We start from the raw sequence: 19350 nt of genomic DNA, 5'->3' as shown, positions 1-19350 counted from the left end.
TTGCTTCTCCATTTCACAGATGAGACGACTGAGGTCCAGAGGAGTTAAGCAACTTTCCCGAGGTCACATAGTGACTGCCACACACTTCCTCTTCTGATCTACTGTTGGAGCCTCTTGAGCCCAATTCTCACCCCTGAAAGCTGGCTGCAGGCTGGGTGAATGCTCCCACTTGCCTACTCCACCCCACTCTCTGCTACCTGGTAGGGGGAGGTCTGTGCTAGGGATGGCTCCCTGGTGAGCCAAGGGGTGGGGCTCACCTTGCTATCTTGCATGTCCTTGTTGGCTCCATTTTTGAGCAGGGCCAAGGTGGCCTCCACGTTGTTGACAGCTGCCGCCCAGTGTAAGGCTGATTTCCCTGGGGGGAGTGCAGAGAGGTCAAGGTCAGAATCAGGCTCATGTCCTGACCCTCCAAGGCAGAGAAGCAGTAAATGCCCAGAATATGGCCTGGTGAGAAGAAGCAGACCTGCCATGAGGATCTGAGCACCTGTGTTTGGGTCTGTGTATGTGTGCAGATCCGTAGAATGACTCTCTGTCCAAGGGAGACACTGTACAGGTGTCTTCCATGGCCTGGGGCTCCTGTACATGTCACTCTCCATATCAGAGGGAACTATGCAGCCCTCACTTGTTTATTCCTAGAGGTGTGCTATTTGATGCAATTGCCACCAGTCCCATATGCCTCTTTAGATTTAAATTAACTAAAATTAACTAAAATAGGTGTCAAACCCATGCAGTGGGGAAAGAATAGCTTTCTCAACAAATGGTGCTGGGACAACTAGATCTCCACATGCAAAAAAATTAAGGTGGATCCCCTACCTCACACCATATAAAAAAAATCACTCCAAGACCTAAATGTAAAAACTGAAACTATAAAATATTTAGAATAAAATATAGGAGTAAATCTTTATGGTCGTGAATTAGACAAAGATTCTTAGATATGACATCAAAAACAGAAGCAGTAATACAACAAAAATACGTAAACTAGACATTATCAAAATTATGTTATGTGTACAGGAACTTCAGTGATTGGATCAGTGTTCACAGTGGGTGAGGGTTCACACAAACAAGACAGTCAGGGTCCATGTGACATCCTCTCAGCCCCCACCACCCACCAGCCTACCAAGTTCGTCCACAGCATTGACATCAGCGTGGCTGGCAATGAGCTCTTCCACCATGCCCTCCACCGCCAGGCGGGCCGCCAGGATCAATGCGGTCGACCCATCTGCCATGCGGGCATCCAGGTCTGTGGAGCGGTTCCGGATGAGAATCTAGGGGAGGGAGGTGCAGCAGGGGGAGTCATGGCAGACACAGGGGAACCAGGAGCACCTCTAAGCCCTCTGACGACCCAATCCCCACATCTCCTGGAATCAATGAGATTCAGGGAGACACTGTACTCCCATATATCCCCATTTTACAAAAAAAAAGCTCTGAAAGGCAGAACTGGGGCTCCAACCCAGATCAGTCCGATGCCTGTCTCAGCTCTGATGTCCAAAGCGGCAGGCCCATCTCACCTGGAAGACGCCCTGGGCATCGGCAGTGACAGCCGTGTGCAGGGGGGTGCGCCCTGAGTGGTCTTGGGCATTGGTATCTGCTCCAGCATCCAGCAGCCGCTTGGCGGCATCAGCCCGGGCATAACGGGCGGCCAGGTGCAAGGCCGTCTCACCCGTGCGGTCAGTCCGCGCCCCAAGCTGGGCCCCCTGGCAGATCAGGTCTGAGATGATGCTGGCTGACGTGTCTTCTGCCTCGTCCTCCTCAGCTGGCATGGGCTCCAGGGCGCCCCCGCAGAAGGAGGCCAGCATTAGCGGGGTGAAGCCGTCTGCAGGGAACAGGAACATATCACGGGAAGGTGGAAACAGGGGCCTTTCCAGGGAACCCTGCTGAGGTCACTGCATTGGGAGGAAGTGCGACAAACGGAAGTACATCTGCATGTACACACACACACACGGAAGTACATATGCATGCACGCACACACGGAAGTATATATGCATGCACACACACACGGAAGTACATCTGCACGCACACACACACACGGAGGTACAACTGCACGCACACACACATGCGGAAGTACATCTGCATACACACACACGGAAGTACATCTGCATGCACACACACACGGAAGTACATCTGCATGCACACACACACGGAAGTACATCTGCATGCACACACACACGGAAGTACATCTGCATGTACACACACACACGGAAGTACATCTGCATGCACACAGACACGGAAGTACATCTGCATGTACACACACACACGGAAGTACATCTGCATGCACACACACACGGAAGTACATCTGCATGCACACAGACACGGAAGTACATCTGCATGTACACACACACACGGAAGTACATCTGCATGCACACAGACACGGAAGTACATCTGCACGCGCGCTCGCACGGAAGTGCATCTGCACGCGCGCACGCACACACACACACACACATCTGTGCCAGGGGCCCCAGAAGCCAACCCAGGATGAAGATGCATAGGCATGTGATTTGCCCCAGAAGGGCTCCGAGGCAGAAAAGGACAAAGGACAAGGGAGGGAGGAAGACAGACACACGCCCCTCAGACCAATTCCCAGCGGGTTATTTCATCCTGATCCCAAAGGGGAAGGCTGCGGCTGAGTTATACCTACAGTTACACTCCAGCTCGAGGCAAAGGGGCTGTGCCTTTCAAATGCCCACAGCCACCAGTTATGAGCACCCCCAGGGACATGAAACCCTTAGGGACTTCAAAAGATGCAGGCCTTTTGGAGCAAAACAGCGCTAGGGGGAGAATACCCTGAAATATGGCAAAGATGAATCCAGCAGGAGCCAGTTAACATGGTCAGCAGCACTCCGTGAGCATTTGGCCTGGTTTCCTTAGGGAGACACTTGCACCCCATTCTCCATCCTCAAGCTCGGGTTAGAGCCAAACCCCCTCCCCCAGGGACAGGCATAGGGCCCAGCTTGGTCAGTCTGCATATTCCAGGCCCCGGACCACACTGATTAGTTCAGGGATGAGCATGTGACCCTGGTCCGTCCAATCAGAACTCATTCTGGGACTTTTTCTGGTGTAGATGGGAAAAAGGTTTTATAAGGCTGGTCCTGCCTGTGGTCATAGCGTCCCCAGGAAAAAGCCTGCCTGGGCCAGAGCCAAGGGGTGGTGAGTCCTGGATCCAAATGCACCTGATGCTTCAGTTACAAGAGCCAGTAAATCCCCTGTTTTACTTAAACTTGTATGAACTGGGCTATTATCACTTACAACCAAGAGTCCCGATTAACAACCAGCCCCATAGACAAACACCCAGACATACCTCGCTCTCCCCAGAACACAGACGCAGACTCAAACCCTCACAAGTAGGAGCGGGGAGCGGGGGGTGCCATCACTGACCTGGGCCACGCACGTTGACATCCACGCCATCAGCATCCGCATCCCCCTGCGGCGGGGTCAAGGCCATGGCTGGTGCCACTCGGATGTCAGCAGCAACCAGGTGGTGCTGAGTCCACTGGCGGCAATCCACAGCGTCCTCAGCCCCCACGCCAGGCTCCTCTACCTGGAGGCACAAGGATCCAGGTTCTCACAAGGAGTTGGGGGAGACAGAGGGACAGTCTGGGTTTCTCTCATGGAGAGGCACACACAGCCGCCCCCCCCCCCCGCACCCCCCGCAAAAAAAAAAAAACAAAAAACAAAAACAAAAAAAAACGAGTGTTTTCTAGATAAGGAAACAGGAAATTGACATATAGGAGGTCAGAGAACTCGTTAGAGGAAAAACTGGAATTTTAATCCAAATGGGAAAGAGGAAAGGGCTTGGAACCCAAGGTGGGTGATCAAGGAAGAGACACAGCATCGTAACTGTCAGCACACACCTGTCTATACACTAGTCTAGTGGTTCTCAACCTGTGGGTCGCGACCCCTTTGGGGGTCAAACAACCCTTTCACAGGGGTCGCCTAAGACCATCGGAAAACACATCTATAATTACATATTGTTTTTGTGATTAATCACTATGCTTTAATTATGTTCAATTTGTAACAATGAAATTGGGGGTCACCACAACATGAGGAACTGTATTAAAGGGTCGCGGCATTAGGAAGGTTGAGAACCAGTGCACTAGACACAAACACACCGAAAACAAGATTAAGTTGACAATTCTACTGACAACAGCATCCAGAAGAATAAAATATTTAGAATTATATTTCCCAGGAAAAAAATGAAAAACTTGTATTCTGGAAACTAAAAATCATTGGAAAAGAAATGTGGGGGCAAGGGAATCCTTCAAGGACCAGGATTAATCTGGGCACGTGAATATGATCATGAGGTATAGGGACCGAATAGTCACTCACGAATGTATCGATGCACCTTCATGAGCATAGCAACTGGGCCCCTCGCAGGAGCTTGATAAATTTCAGACCCACGGTCCAAAAGGCATGAGTGATGTTATGGAAACAGGACAGAATATTCTTAACCAGTCTGCCAGCTCACTTAAGAGCCTTTGGGCACCAAACACAAAGCCTGATCAAGCTAGACCTGAGCTTAAGGATCCAGGTGACGTCCTCGGAGTTCTCCCACTGGCCTTCGGGGCCCCACCCAAGACCCTGAAAACAGGGTTCAGAAGAGGGGGTAACAACCTTCAGTCGCTTGGCCTCTGGGCACTCTGTGTCCATCCAGTCTGTTGCCACCTCCCCCATCAGACTCTCCCCCTTGGCCATATTCCTGTGGAGACAATGGATAGGGGGACGGGTAGAGGGGACAGCTGAGACATGTGACCTGGAAGATTTGGGGTGGGGTCACAGCAGAGGTCCCAGAGGTGAGGTCAGGGTCTGGAGTTGGGATAGGTCAGTAGGCACAGGGAGCAGGGTCGAGATTCAGGGTCCAATGAGGGAGTGAAGTCAGAAGTTACGGTGAGCGACAGCCAGGGTCTAAAGGTGGAACTGTGGAAGGAGACAGGAGTGGGGGCAGGAGTCAGAGTAGTGAGCTGTGGGATAGGTGAGGGTCATGGCCATACATCCAGGGTTAGAGAGGAGGATGTCGTCACAGAATAGAGTTCACTTCGTAACAGGTAAGAGACATAGCCAAGATAAGGAGGTTGTGGAGAGGGGTCAGGGAGTCAGGAGGTCACAGGAGAGGGGTAAGTTCAGGGGTTAGGCCAGGGTGGGGTTTGGATCTTGAGGAACAGATCAGGGAAGTTAGAGGTGGAGCCTAGGATCAAGGCCAGGATTGAGGATGGTGGGGAATGGACATTGAGTTGGGATGGAAAGGGGATCAGAAAGGAAGTCAAAGGTCAGGGTGGGTTAGAGCCAGAGGTGATGGGGGTCACAGAGGAAAGGCTCAGGGGTCAGGAAGGGTTTGGGGTACCTAACAGGGGTCATGGAGCCAGCAGTCATGTAGGAATGAATGCTGAGTATTAGCATGAAATCTGAGAAGCGAGGGCTGGGGTCAAGTTCAGGTGGGGTCAGGATAGAATTTGAGTTAAAGAAACTGGGACACAGGAAATGGAATCAGGGGTCACGAATCAGGGGTGATCCCCAAGGGATCATAGAATCACTAGTCAAGGGGATAGATACTGGGGTCCAGGCTGAAGTCTGAAGTTAGGGTCCAATTAGGGTCAGAGTCAGGTCAAGATGGACTCAAGGGCTCACAAGGCCCCTAAAGTCAGAGACAAGGAAAGGGCAGGGTCCTCACTTCATGCCAAGTGCATCTTGGCCCACAGGCTCCCTCCGGCCCTTGTGGCCAGCGGCCACGTCCTTGTGCAGCGCAAAGCCCTCGGGGAACCAGAGGGTGCTGTGCTCACGCTTGCGCCGGGCCACCATGACCACCAGGACAAGGATGACCAGCAGAAAGACCGCGCTGGCCGCCAGCAGCGGCAGCAGCGGCACACCCAGCGGCTCCAGCGGCTCCAGCGGCTCTCCTGCAGGCAGAAATGAAGGACTTCAGCCACGGCCTGGACCCCACCCTGGGAGCCCCGGGGCCACCCTGCTCGCCCCCCAGCCGGGCTCACCCCGCGCAGCCCACAGCGGGTATGGGAAGTCCAGGCGCTCCACCGCGGACAGCGCCCCCAGGTAGTCGGCCGCACTCTGGGCGTCAGGGAAGCAGTGGTCATTCTCAGGCAACTGCAGACACAGTCGGTTGTCAATCTCCAGCATCACCACTGAGCTGTGGGGACACAGAGGAGAGATCAGCCGGCTTAGTGGGCACCTACTGCCAGGCTGGCACCAAGCCCCATCTCCCACCCCAGTGCCAGGCTCCGAAGAGCTGTGTCCACTCACATGTCACCATGGCCCACCTGCCCCCATCTGGCATCCAACCCCACCACACTCCCCAAACCAGTTTTGCTGAGGCCACCAGAGTCCCCCAGACCATGGCTCCCACGGGCATGTTTTCATGGCAACATCTCTCGTGGCTGCTGTCGGGCACAGGCCCAGATCTCCCTTATCAGGTTGCTGCATCCGTCTCCGGACTGCTATGAGCTCTGGCTTCTAAAAGTGGGAGCCCGCCCCTCCACTTCTCGGGAGAACTGGCCTCACTCGGCAAGGTGGGAACCCTCTCCCTTGGGAAGCGACACCTCTTAGGGGAGCATCAGCCAGTGACAGGCTGATGTGAGATATACAAAAGCTGGCCCTCCTGTCTCAAGGTGGGACTGGCACTGAGGTGCTATTCATGCTCGGGAGCGAGCACTCCAACGAATCAGGCTGAAGCCAGACAGTGGCTGGGGCTCCCTCCTGCCTCAGTTTCTCCCCTACCCCATCCTGCTCTCTTCATCCCTCTCTCCTGAGAGCACCCTCCATAGGGCACAGATATCTGAGTGCCCATCTCAGGCTCTGCTTCCAGGAATCCAACCCTCCAAATCCCTTTTTCCTCGGGATCCTAAGAACCCCATAACCCATCTCTTCCTATTTCTCCAGCTGCCCCTTTTCCTCTTATAACCACAGAACTGGTCCTATCCTATTTCTAACAAGACCCCAGAACTAAAGTTTAAACCATGGGTAGCCCCAGCTGGTGTTGCTAAGTGGTTAGAGCATCGGCCCAAGGGTCACCAGTTCAATTCCAGGCTCCAACCCCAGCCCCAGCCAGAGCACATGCACAAGGCAGCCGATCAAGGTGTCTCTCATATCAATGTCTCTCTCTCTCTCTTTCCCCTCCCTTCTCCCTCCCTTCCACTCTCTAGAAATCAATGGAAAAAATACCCTCGGGTAAGGATTAACAACAACAACAAAAAAAACACCTTGGATACACCACTCATGAGTAACTTATGAACCCTCAACTGCTCTCCCCACAGAACCAGAGAACAAGCACATGACCAGAACCTGAATACTGGAACCTTTTGAGAGGTGAAGGGTCCAAAGATCTGACACTGAAACCCCTTAAATCTTGCTCCAAACCCTGGATCAGGGAAACAGACTTGAGCCTTGCCAGTGCCATAGTATTGGCTTCCATGCACCTCAGGCAGCGAGCTCTTGCTTGGTGCCTCTCTTTTCTGAGCTAATTTCCCTCAACCAATCCTTAGGTCTCCGTGTTTCCAGATCATTCTTTAAAATAGATAGATAGATAGATGATAGATAGATAGATAGATAGATAGATAGATAGAGATAGATTATTGATTGATTTCAGAGAGGGACAGAGAGAGAGAGATGGAAACATCAATGATGAGAGAGAATCATTGATCGGCTGCCTGCATGCCCCGCACTGGGAATGGAGCCCACATCTCATGCATGTGCTATGACGGGGAATCAAACCATGACCTCCAGGTCAGAAGTCTATGCTCAACCACTGAGCCACACGGCTGGGCCCCAGATCAGCCTTCTATCCCCACCTCTCTCCCCATTTCTTTGAGTCCTTCTCATGACTTCAATGATTGCCAATACTCTTTTGTCTTTCTTGTCTCTATCTTCAGACCCTGGTTGCTTTCTGGGGATCTCCAGACTCCTCAGATTCTACAAGCCCGAAAGCAACCCTAATTTTCACCCTGTGTCCTCAATTTGATGAGACACCTGCAGCCACTTGCTCACCCCAGCCAGGGTCTGGCACATAAGCCACCCTCTTCCACCACCACCGGCACCCCCCCAGCCCTCACCCCTCCGCCAAGCCCAGCTGCATCCCATCAGAGACCATGGCCCCATCTCTAAAACTCATCCTTCCTCTGTGTCAGGGCCCACCCAGCTCAGAGACCACACCACTCTCTGGCACTGTCCGGCCTGGTAGACCAGGCCACCAACAGGAGAGTTCCATGTTTTCCATTTCTAAGAAAAAACTACATACATACGTTCTGAACTACTCTGCTATACCCCTGCCTGTCCTGAAGGAGGTAAGTCTATATCCAGGGGCAATTCTGCTCCCCAAGTGACCCTGGCCCATATCTTGGGGGCGGGCTGCTACTTGTATCTAAGTGGGTGGAAGCCAGGGATGCTGCTCAGCTTTCCACATGCACAGGACACTGCGCAGCAAAGAATGATCCTGCCCCAAACGTTCATGCCGTCAAGGTGGAGACGTGCTGGACTTATTGGCAACAAGAAGACTCCCCAAGATGTTAAGGGAAGTGAAACACACCAGACCTCACCCACGGTGCCCCTTCCGGTCCCCCACGCGGTACCTGCGCGGCCCCCACAGCTCTCAGGGTAGAGCCCCCACAGCTCTCAGGGTAGAGCCACTCACCCAATCACCTCGGGGGCCAGCTCGCGCAAGTGCGGGGCTTCCGAGCCGGGGTCCTGCCGGTGGTAAGGGAAGACCATGGCCTGGCCGCGCTCGTCCAGGCGGAAGCGCAGGGAAGTGCGCAGGATGGCACTGAGGCGCTGCAGGAAGTCGGTGCCCGCGTGCAGCACCTCCGTGGGCGGCAGCAGCACGGTGAGCACCAGCATGCCGCGGGCCAGCAGCGCCGGCACCTCGCCCGCGCAGTCCAGCCCGTCCCAGCCGCACTCCTCCGTGTTGCAGCCCTGGTCGCAGCGGCCGTCTGCAAAGTGGTCCGCGCAGTACTTCTCATAGACCGGACTGGGGGCAGGAAGGGGGTGCCGTCAGGGCGCCTCCAGCCCCCTGCACACAGCGCACCCCAGCTCCGGAGACAGAAGGGGGTCAGACAGCAAGCACAGAGGGCTGGAAAGTGTCTGAATACGTCAGGCTTTCTGGAAATCCAGCCACTCGCTCAGCAACTATGAATAAATCACTATGGATAACACCTGATAGGTGCTGAGCCTGCTGCGGGCACCCAGGATAGGCCCAGGCATACCCGTGAACAGTGGAGCTGGCATGCCGGGGGTTGGGGACAGATGGTAAAGGAGAGGATATAACACATTTCCTTTACATGGCAGTAAACGCTAAATGTAAACAACACACAGAGAGAATGCTATGTAGGATTACATGCTAAGGAGGAAAATACAGCAGTGAGACAGAAGGGACAGAGCACAGGATGGACAGATGGAATGCATGGGACAGACAGATGGGGCATGGATAGACACAGAGAGGGGCAGGACAGACAGGCAAGGGCAAGGACAGCTGTATGGGCATATAGAGAGGCAAAAGGGGTGCGTGGAAGGACAGAAGGACAGACAAGGAGACATAGATGAATAGGTGGGACACAAAGATGATCAGATGGACCGATATATGAGGCACATGGACAGACAGACTGGCATACAAACAGATAGATGCACAGATGAGATGGACAACATACAGCGTGGCGCACAGAGGGGCGAAAGGAATTCGTGAATGGACAGCAAGACGGACAAACAGGGCACAGGGAGGGAAAAATGGAGTGCAGAAGTAGACAGAAAAAGAGAGAGGCGGGTACATGGATGGACAGACAGATGGGAACATTGGGACAGGCAGGGCCCAAGGATGGACAGAGAGGGCACATGAGCAAGGATGGGCCAACAGACAGAAGTGGCACTCAGCTGGGCAGGACAGGTACACTAAGAAGCAGACAGGGCAAATGAATGGACGGCCCAACAGTCTAAGGATAGACTGAAAGACAGACAGACCAAGGCAAATGAGTGGACAGATAGGGAGGCAGGACCCCGGACGGTGAGATGTGGCGCGTGGACAGACAAGACACAGACTGGGGCGAATGGATGGATGGATGGATAGATGGATGGACAGAGGCGGGGCCCATGCACAGACAGACGGAGGGAGGGGCTCACTTGCAGGTGCGCTCGCGGCCTCCAGCCCTGCAGTCAAAGTTGTCGTAAAGGCAGGCGGGGGAGCTGCAGGCGGGGTCGCAGCGGCTGTTGTTGAAGAGGCGCCAGCACTGCAGCGCCGCGCACTGCCGCCAGGGGTCGCCCACGCTCAGCGAGCAGTCGCCGCCGTCCCAGCCGCAGCCCGGGCTGTTGCATTCCCGGTCGCAGCGCTGGTCCCCGCTCTTGGCCTCGCAGGCGGCGCTCGGGCACAGCGGCTCCTCGGGGGCCTCGGGCGCCGCCGCCGGCACCTCGCAGCGCGGCCCGGCCCAGCCGGGAGCGCACGCGCAGCGGAAGAAGGGCGCGGAAGGTTCCGGGATGCACGAGCTCCCGTGCAGGCAGGGGGAGACCACGCAGCTGGCGTTGGGGGCCCCCGGCGGCAGCTCCGGGACGCCGCGGCAGGCGGGCCCTGCCAGCCCCAGAGGGCAGGCGCAGCGCGGCCCACGGACCGTCTGCTGGCACGGGATGCCCGCGGGGCACTGCAGCTCCCGGCACGATCGCGCCACCCGCTCACACCGCGGGCCCCAGAACGGCTGGGGGTGGGGGAGAGAAAAAAGAAAGCCCGGGGCAGGGGTTGGAGGAAGAGAGAGAGGGGGGAGGATGGGAGTCAGGACCAGGGAACGCTTGGGCCTCCAGTCTCCCCAGGTCGTACCAAACCTCTCCCCCTTCCGCTGGATGCCCCACTATGCACCTACGCCTTGCCTTCCCCAAGAAGCCACGCCTCCAAGCCCCAGCCTCACCCCTTCCCGCGACTTCCAGGTAATATCAACATTTCCCAGACCCGTTTCCCTTGCGCCTCTTCTCCCCTAAAGGCACGCCCTCCCACCAGGCCACAGTCCCACTCCCTCCCGGAGACCCTGATGTGACCGGCCACCCCCCGCTTACCGAGACACAATGGCAGGTGAAGGTCAGTGCACCCCCAGAACCTGGGCCAGGACGGCACTGGCCTCCGTGCTGGCAGGGCTGGGACTCGCAGGGAGACAGGACGGTCTGACAGCGGGGACCTGGGCAAGCAGGAGCCGTGGATCAGCCACGATGGGGGAACACAGGCCGGAGCCTAGGTCAGCCCCGGGCCCACCCTTACCTGCGAAGCCGGGCCGGCAAAGGCAGCGGAAGCCCCCACCGGGGTCCTGCAGGCAGTCCCGGGTGTGTGCTGCGTGGCAGGCGCCCGGGCGACACTCATTGATATCGGCCTCACAGCGCAGGCCCGTGTATCCTGGGGGGCAGGCACAGCGGAAGCCGCCCACCAGGTCCACACAGGTACCATTGTGCAAGCACCTCGGACCTGGGTCCCGGGGCGGGCCTGGGCCACAGTCGTCCTCATTAATCTCACAGAGAACCCCTGGGGAAGGAAGATCAGGGGAGGAGTCAGGGGCGACAGAGAGCCCGCCTCCCAGCCTGCCCCCGACCCTGGCCCTGGCATACCCAGCGTCCCAGGAGGACAGGAGCAGAGGTATCGGGCCACAAGGTCAATGCAGAAGCCCCCATGCTGGCAGGGCTCCGAGGCACACTCATCCACGTCATCCTCACAGTTGTCACCAGCGTAGCCGGCTGGACACTGTGGTGAGGGCGAGACAGGGACCCACTCAGCCCCGAGGGACACAGACGCTCCGGTGGAGACAGAAAATCCCAGCACAAAAAGACACACACAGTCGCCCAAAACACAGAGGCATGCCCAGGGTGCAGAAAACACACACCCAGGCACAGAGGACCCAGGCATACCCAGTGCAGATGGACACACTCCTACAGACACACGGCAGAAACACCCAGATACCCAGATCTACCCAAGACACACAACCAGGAACGCACACTCAGGCACCTGCAAGTGCCTTCGTGCCCAGAGAGACTCCATGCACAGACACACAGGTATGTCCAGGAACCAACCAAAGACAGACACACACCCAGACAGACAGAAACACCCCCAGAGCTACCCAGGGTGACACCCACAAAGACATACTCAGTCACAAAAGTAAAAGCCCAGACATGACGCCCTGGCTGGTGTTGCCCCATGGTTAGAGCACTGGCCCATGCACCAAAGGGTCTCGGGTTCAATTCTAGTCAAGGGCACGTACTTGGGTTGCAGGTTCAGCCCCCGGCCCAGATGGGGGTGCATGCGGGAGGCAACCAATCCATGTGTCTCTTGCACATTGATGTTTATCTCTCTTTTTCCCTCTCTCTCCTTCTCTCCCCCCCTCCCTCCCTCCTTCCCTCCATTCCACTTTCTTTAAAATTCAATGGAAAAATATCCTTGGGTGAGAGCTAACAAAAAACAAAACAAACAAACAAAAAACTAGGCTCGCCTAGAGAGACACACCCACACCAGGCTACAGACACACAGAAACGTGTGCCCAGACACACCTACATGTAACTCGTTCCCCTCTCCCCTCCCCTGGGTGCCCCTTACCTCGCACACATAACCCCCCGTGTAGCCTTGGCAAGTGCCCCCGTGCTGGCAGGGCTGGGCCAAGCAGGGGTCCACTTCTTGCTCACAGTGGCTGCCTGTGCGGCCCTCTGGGCACACGCAGTAATGGGAGCTCTCCTTGTCCACACACTGCCCACCAGCCTGACACAGCTGCTCCAGCCGCACCCCTGCACAGAGAGGGGTGTCAGGCACACACTCCCCCCCCACCCCCCGCCCGCAACACACACAGCACCGCCTAACACCCCTGCTGCCACCAGTCACCAGGGTCCCACCACCTCCATCTGGTTGTCACACATCCCTCGACACTGCACAGTTCTCATCACTGGCACACACGTGTTTGCTGCCCACGCCAGCTCAGCCGGACGCTGCAGACGTCATTCCAGTGGTCTTATGGGGACAGACACACACACCCTCTAGTCATGTCACACAGTCACACTCAGCCGCACCCCCCCCCCCACCCCGCCCATGTGTGCTGTCACAGCCCCATTGGGCTCACCCTGGCAGGAAGTACATGCACACACGCCCTCCCCGGCGGCACACACCACCACACACTCCCGCTCACCCAGCTGGGCCGCCGCCTGCCGGCAGGGCAGGCTCTGGATGTCGCAGAGGCTGCCGCTCCACCCCGGAGGACAGAGGCAGTAGAAGGAGCCCCCCATCTGGGCACAGCGACCCCCGTTCTGACAAGGCTCAAGGCGGCACCAGTCTACCAGTGTCTGCAGGGGAAGCCACAGTCTCAGCACCCAGCGACCCCCAGAAATCACTCCCCAGATTCTCCCCCAGGGTGCCCAGCAGGCCCCCTGCCCAGGATCCCATACAGGCCCCTCCCCCAGGACACCCCTCCAGACACCTCCCCCCAAAACCCACCTCCCAGTGACCCCACCCCACCTGACACTGAGCGCCAGTGAAGCCCTCTGGACAGGCGCAGATGAAGCCAGGGTAGGTGGCCGTGCAGACACCCCCGTGCAGACAGGGCCGGGAGAGGCAGGGGTCGGCCTCCTGCTGGCAGTGCGCGCCAGTGTAGCCAGGGCGGCAGAGACAGCTGAACGAGTTCACTCCGTCCAAGCAGGTCCCACCATTGAAGCAGGAGCTGGAGGGAAAGCGAGGGTGGGTCAGGCCCCGCCCCCTTGGAGGCCCCGCCCTCCACCCTGGGCCCTGCCGAGCCTTGAGTGCCTCTACTTGGACCCCTACCCGCTACCTCCCGCCAGGAGAGACTGCAGCCCTGTCCTGTCCCTTAGCCCCAATTTACCAGGTGCTTCGGCACTAACGTGGGAACCACGTGGAGGCCCCACTCTGGTCTGGTCTCACCCCCTTAGGGACCAGCATCTCTAAGATGACCCTGCCCCTTCTCACACCGCCCCATCAGGCACCAGAGTCCTGAGTTGGGTGCCAACCTGAGGACCCGCCCTTCTTAGCCCCACTCCTGCTCAGGTCCCATCCCCCCCCCCCCGCGGCCCCCCCCCTCCCCGCCAGGGTCCCTGAGCTCCCAGTAGAGGGTCCATCCACCTGGGGCTGCAGTCAGGTAGGTTCTGCTCACAGCGGAAGCCTCCATAGCCTGGGGGGCAGGTGCAGGTGAAGGAGGCCACGTGGTCGGTGCAGGTGCCGGGGCCACAGGGGCTGCTCAGACACTCGTCCACGTCGCGGGCACAGCGGGGGCCAGCAAAGCCTGGGAGGCAGGAGCAGGAAAAGGAGCCCACGCGGTCCTGACAGGAGCCACCATTCAGGCAGGGATCTGTGGGCAGAAGGGAGCGAGGTCTGCTCACTCACCCATCAGCCTTGACTGACCTGGCCAGGCCTTGCATAGCGGGAACTCGGAAGTAAGCCAGGCTTATTTGGTCAGAGCGATCAAATCGTCCCCTTTGTTGCCGCAGCCCCTCCCGTATCTGGAAACCTCACTTTGGTGGAAGAGGACGAGCTTGGCAGAACCTAGAGGGCCTCTGAGCTGTTAAGCACATGCTGTCAGGTGTGTCCGCTTAATCCCTTGACTCAGCACAGGGGGCTTCCTCCAGACCTGCACTGGCCAGTATAGTGGCCACTTGCCACATGTGGCTATTAAGACCTTGACATGTGGCTGGCCCAGATTGAGATGTGTTGTAAGTGTAAAACAAACACCAGATTTCGGATTCTGAAGGCTTAATATATATTTTAAAAAAAAAAGAAGAAGAAGAATATAGCCCTGGCTGAGTTGCTCAGTGGTTAGAGATTCGGCCCTTGGACCAATGGACCAATGGATCACAGGTTTGATCCCTGGCCCCAGACCAGGACAAGTGTGGGAGGCAACCAACTGATGTCTCTCTCTCTCTCCCTTCCTTCCCTCCTCCTCCCTCCTGTCAATGGAAAAAAATATCCTCGCTGAAACCGGTTTGGCTCAGTGGATAGAGCGTCGGCCTGCGGACTGAGGGGTCCCGGGTTCGATTCCGGTCAAGGGCATGTACCTGGGTTGTGGGCACATCCCCAGTGGGAGATGTGCAGGAGGCAGCTGATCGATGTTTCTAACTCTCTATCTCTCTCCCTTCTTCTCTGTAAAAAAATCAATAAAATGTATTAAAAAAAAAAAGAAAAGAAAAAAATATCCTCGAGTGAGACTTTAAAAATAAGAAGAATGTAAAATATCTCAATAGTTTTCTATTGATTATATGTTGAAATGATAATTTCATATATTAGGTTAAATGATATATATTATTAAATATAATATCACCTTTCTTGGTTTTTTTTAACTTTTTAAATGTGAGTACTCAAAAAATTGTAATTGCTTATGCGGCTTGCGTTGTCTGTTGGACAGCACTCCTGGAGAACTCACTAGGGGTCTCTGATCTCATACTTTACACACAATCCTACTCGCTTGGTCACAGAGACTGGGCGTCAGGCAGACCTGTCCTCCGATCCCAACTTATCCCTTACCTGCTCCGTGACCTTAGGCAAGTCACGTAACCTCTTTAGGTCTCAAGTTCCAGGAGTAAAATGGGAAAAATAAGAGAACTACGAAGATGAAATTAAAGCACAATGCCCAGCACACAGTATAGGCTTAATGAACATGTTTCCTAGGGCAGCGCCCCCCACAGGCTCCCCTGAACTCACTGGGGTCACAGTCATCGATGTCCTGGTCACAGGAAGAGCCACTATACCCCCCATGGCAGGTGCAACTAAAACTCCCCGCCAGGTTGGTGCAGGTCCCGTGGGGGCCGCAGGGTGAGGGGCCAGCACACTCGTCTACATCCTGCTGACATCGAGGGCCTGGGGGTGGGAAATAAGGTGACATCTGGGGTTAGAGGGTACAGGGTGGGGTCTGAGGGTGCCTGTCACACATGAAGAACTTAAAGGCTGAGAGGTGAAGGCAAGAAGGAACTCTGCGCTCCCTGTCCTCCGGGCATTTTGCACACACTGTCCTAGGGCTGCCTTCTTGCTGCAGCGGGTGCTGACTGTATGCTCTGAGTTTTACTCGTCCAGGAAGCTTCCCCAAATCCCAGCCTGAAACCGAGCTTCCCCAGCCACCTATCCCGTCTTCTTCTCTAGCAATGACCATAGGGGCTGCCAGTGTCTGTGTCCAGCTCTGTCCCTTTCCAAAAGGAAGCTTCCCAAAGAGATAGGGTCAAGGGTGAGTCCCCCACTGGGCCCCCAGGGAGGAGAGCGGAAGGGGAAGAGGAAGTGGAGAAGGAGGAGGAGGAGGAGGAGGAGGAGGAAGCTCATGTACCTTGCCAGCCAGGGGGGCAGGAGCAGACAGCCAGGTGGCCAGGACCAGGCTCGCAGTGGCCCCCGTGCTCACAGGGGTTCGGGGCACAGGGGGACAGCAGCTCACACTGATGGCCTGTGGTGGGCAGGCAGAGTGAAATAGTCTTAAGAGATTCCTTGTTCCCATCCCCCCTAGCGTCCCCACCTTGATACCCACCTCCCAAGCTACAAGGGGGGAAAAGAAAGAAAGGCAAACACACAGGAGGAAGAGAGTGGAGCAGAGGGAAGGAAGAAGGAAGAGGGAGACAGAGAGCCTGGGCAGGACAGTGGGGGCACACACCTTGCATGCCGGGGGGACAGGTGCAGTGGAAGTCCATGCCGTTGCTGGTGCAGGTGCCACCAGCCCCACAGGGTTGAGACTCACAGGCATCTCGAGTGAGACTCTGGCTGCACTGGGGGCCACTCCAGCCAGGATCACATACACAGCGGAACCTGAAGGGGGCGGCAGTCAGAGCCGGCAAGTGGGCCGAGAGGCAAGGGGGGTCGGGTCATGAGATGGGAAAAGGCCTCACCCTCCTGGCGCGTCATGGCAGACACCGTGATTGCAGGGCTCTTGGGCACAGGGATGGCTTGGGGGCAGGCACAGTGGAGGCAGGGAGCCAGGTGGGCAGAGGCAGTGGAAGCCACCTTCCCCATCCACACAGGAGCCGCCCTCCCCACAGGGGCCGGACGCACACTCGTTGATCTCCATGTTGCAGAGAGGCCCTGGGGAGCACACAGGCCACCTCAACCAAAGGCAAGGACAACCCAGCTGACAGAGAGGGACGCCCTGGAGCAAGGACATTCTCCGTCTCATAACACATCAGCTCTTCTGCAAACCAGAACAGCCACTCCTCAACCCAGAGCTGCCCTGCCCCCAGATCATCTTCATTCCCAAACTTACATGAAGTCATTTTCATTTTCACTGAAAATCATGTTGGCCCACTCAGAAACACCCCCGCCCCATCAGAACAGCCTTATCTACGTTCCAGGATAAACTCGAGCCAATATGGGGACAAACAGAGAGACCGTAAGGTGTGGGCAATCTCATCAGCCAAGCCAGTGCAAAGAGACGGGCAAAACCCGGCCAAGAAGGATGGGCGGTTTCACCCTCACCCTTTCAGGCCCCCTTCCCGTGGCAGCCCCTTGCCCACCTGTGAAGCCAGGCTGGCAGACACAGTCATAGCGATTGATACCGTCCCGGCAAATTCCGAAGGTGCAGGGGTTGCTGGCACAATCGTCGATGTTCACCTCACAGTTCACACCTGCAGAAGGAGAACAAGACAGGGGTAGAGCGCCGGGAACACCATTCCCGAACTCCCGAAACCCTCCGGATGTACTGTTGCTGCCCCAGCCCAGCCCCCGGTCCCACCTGTGGTGCCAGGAGGGCAGCGGCAGAGGTATTTGTCCACCAGATCGAGGCATTTGCCCCCGTGGCGGCAGGGCTGGCTGCGGCACTCGTTCACCTGGCTCTCGCAGCGCGTGCCAGTGTAGCCCGGGGCGCAGGCACAGGAGAAGCTGGCGATGCCATCCACGCAGCGCCCGTGGTGGCACGGGTCGGGAGAGCAGTCATCCACGTTGAGCTCGCACAGCGTGCCCTCGAAGCCTGCAGGGCCAGAGGGTCAGGCTCCGCCCCCTGGCCCAGGTCCGGCTCGCAGCCACGCCCCCAATCAATCCTGGCTCAGCCCTGCCTCAGGCCCATCGAGGCAGCAGAAAGCGGGGGCAGTTCCGGCCCTGTCCCTAGTGGCCTCACTGCGTCCACAACTCGCTACACAACTCGCCCCGGACCGAGACCCTCCCACGAGCCCTGGCCGGCTTGGCTCAGTGGATAGAGCCTCGGCCTGCAGATGGAAGGGCCCCAGGTTTCATTCCGGCCAAGGACACAGGCCTGGGTTGTGGGCTTGATCCCCAGTGGGGGGCGTGCAGGAGGCAGCCAGTCAATGATTCTCTCTCCTCATTGATGTTTCTCTCTCTCTCTTTCCTTCTCCCTTCTTCTCTGAAATCAATAAAGAAATATTTTTTTTATAAAGACCCTCCCACGGTTAAATCCCACCCTCAGTTGTGACCCCGTTTCCAATTCCTACACTCTCAGCCCAGTTCTGCCTCTCCCTCAACTGCCAATGGGGACACATGGGAGGTGCCTTGGGGTAGCGTTGGTCAAGCCTCGCACACTTCCCTGCGCCCAGTATCCCGCCAGGAGCTTTGGCCCCTACCCCTGCTTTAAAGTTCTTCATTGGCTCCGCCCCCTGGCTATCATTGGCCCTGACTTGATGCAGTCCTGCCCCGAAGCCCTTTCCAAGGCTGTTATTGGCCCTCACACACACACACACACACACACACACACACACGCCCCGCCTCCAAATCCCTGCCGGCCTGTGATTGGCCAGCCCTCACCCTCGGCGCAGCGGCACTCGTAGCCGTCAGGCTGGTCCACGCACTTGGCTCCATTCCTGCAGGGCGTGCTCGCGCACTCATCCACGTCCAGCTGGCACAGCGCCCCGCTGAAGCCTGAGTGCGGAGGGAGTGGGGTGAGCCGAGGCCCAGACAGGGTCAGAGCAGTCACCCCTCGCCAGTTCTGCCTTGTCTGGGTGGGAAGCCCATTTACTTAGTTTTAAATCCATTTCAAATTTTCTCATGACGCGGTTTCTATTGCAATCGTTTTCCGCTAACACGGTCTCTCAGGCTCCCATCCTGGAGCTTGTGCCCCTGCAGGGACCTCCTGTGTCAGGCTCCCCGGCCCCAAGGTCCTCACCAGAGGGACAGGTGCAGCTGAAGCCATTGACTCTGTCCTTGCAGACCCCGCCGTTGACACACGGGCTGCTCTGACACTCGTCCATATCCACCTCGCAGAAGGTGCCTGTGAAGCCTGGGGGCGGGGGGGGGGGGATATTAGGGTCGTGGGGTTTCCCTCTGGCCTGAAGAGAGGGCAACGGGGTAGGTACCCCCCCTTCCCAATCAGTTCCCCTCAGCGTTGGCCTTCCCCCCAGCGCAACCCTACATTCACTTTTTGTCCTCAGGCCGGACCCTCACCAAGCTGTGGTCCCCACTAGTCCACGGCTTCTGAGACTCCTCCGTCTGGACCT

At 56.9% G+C, this 19350-nt stretch overlaps 1 protein-coding gene across 1 annotated transcript in view; it reads right to left on the bottom strand.

Annotated features, from left to right (window-relative positions):
• NOTCH3 (notch receptor 3) overlaps positions 1–19350 on the bottom strand; it is a gene marked incomplete at its 5' end in the record, with an annotated part of 31998 nt that overhangs the window by 2603 nt on the left and 10045 nt on the right. The window contains 24 exons of the mRNA XM_081091385.1: positions 258–355; positions 1118–1265; positions 1509–1813; positions 3373–3535; positions 4609–4693; positions 5663–5888; positions 5979–6133; positions 8630–8962; positions 10105–10670; positions 11023–11141; positions 11222–11479; positions 11563–11695; positions 12542–12726; positions 13122–13275; positions 13448–13649; positions 14066–14291; positions 15638–15793; positions 16251–16364; positions 16569–16720; positions 16801–16993; positions 17422–17532; positions 17640–17873; positions 18662–18775; positions 19020–19133. Coding sequence (XP_080947511.1) covers positions 258–355; positions 1118–1265; positions 1509–1813; positions 3373–3535; positions 4609–4693; positions 5663–5888; positions 5979–6133; positions 8630–8962; positions 10105–10670; positions 11023–11141; positions 11222–11479; positions 11563–11695; positions 12542–12726; positions 13122–13275; positions 13448–13649; positions 14066–14291; positions 15638–15793; positions 16251–16364; positions 16569–16720; positions 16801–16993; positions 17422–17532; positions 17640–17873; positions 18662–18775; positions 19020–19133 — 4544 coding nt within the window. The remainder of the gene's footprint in view (positions 1–257; positions 356–1117; positions 1266–1508; positions 1814–3372; positions 3536–4608; positions 4694–5662; positions 5889–5978; positions 6134–8629; positions 8963–10104; positions 10671–11022; positions 11142–11221; positions 11480–11562; positions 11696–12541; positions 12727–13121; positions 13276–13447; positions 13650–14065; positions 14292–15637; positions 15794–16250; positions 16365–16568; positions 16721–16800; positions 16994–17421; positions 17533–17639; positions 17874–18661; positions 18776–19019; positions 19134–19350) is intronic.

The sequence above is a fragment of the Myotis nattereri genome (genome assembly GCF_964212035.1).
Source record: "Myotis nattereri genome assembly, chromosome: 5".
Classification (NCBI taxonomy): Eukaryota; Metazoa; Chordata; class Mammalia; order Chiroptera; family Vespertilionidae; genus Myotis; species Myotis nattereri.
Note: the sequence above shows the minus strand (reverse complement) of the source record. Positions and strands in the feature narration are given on the sequence as shown.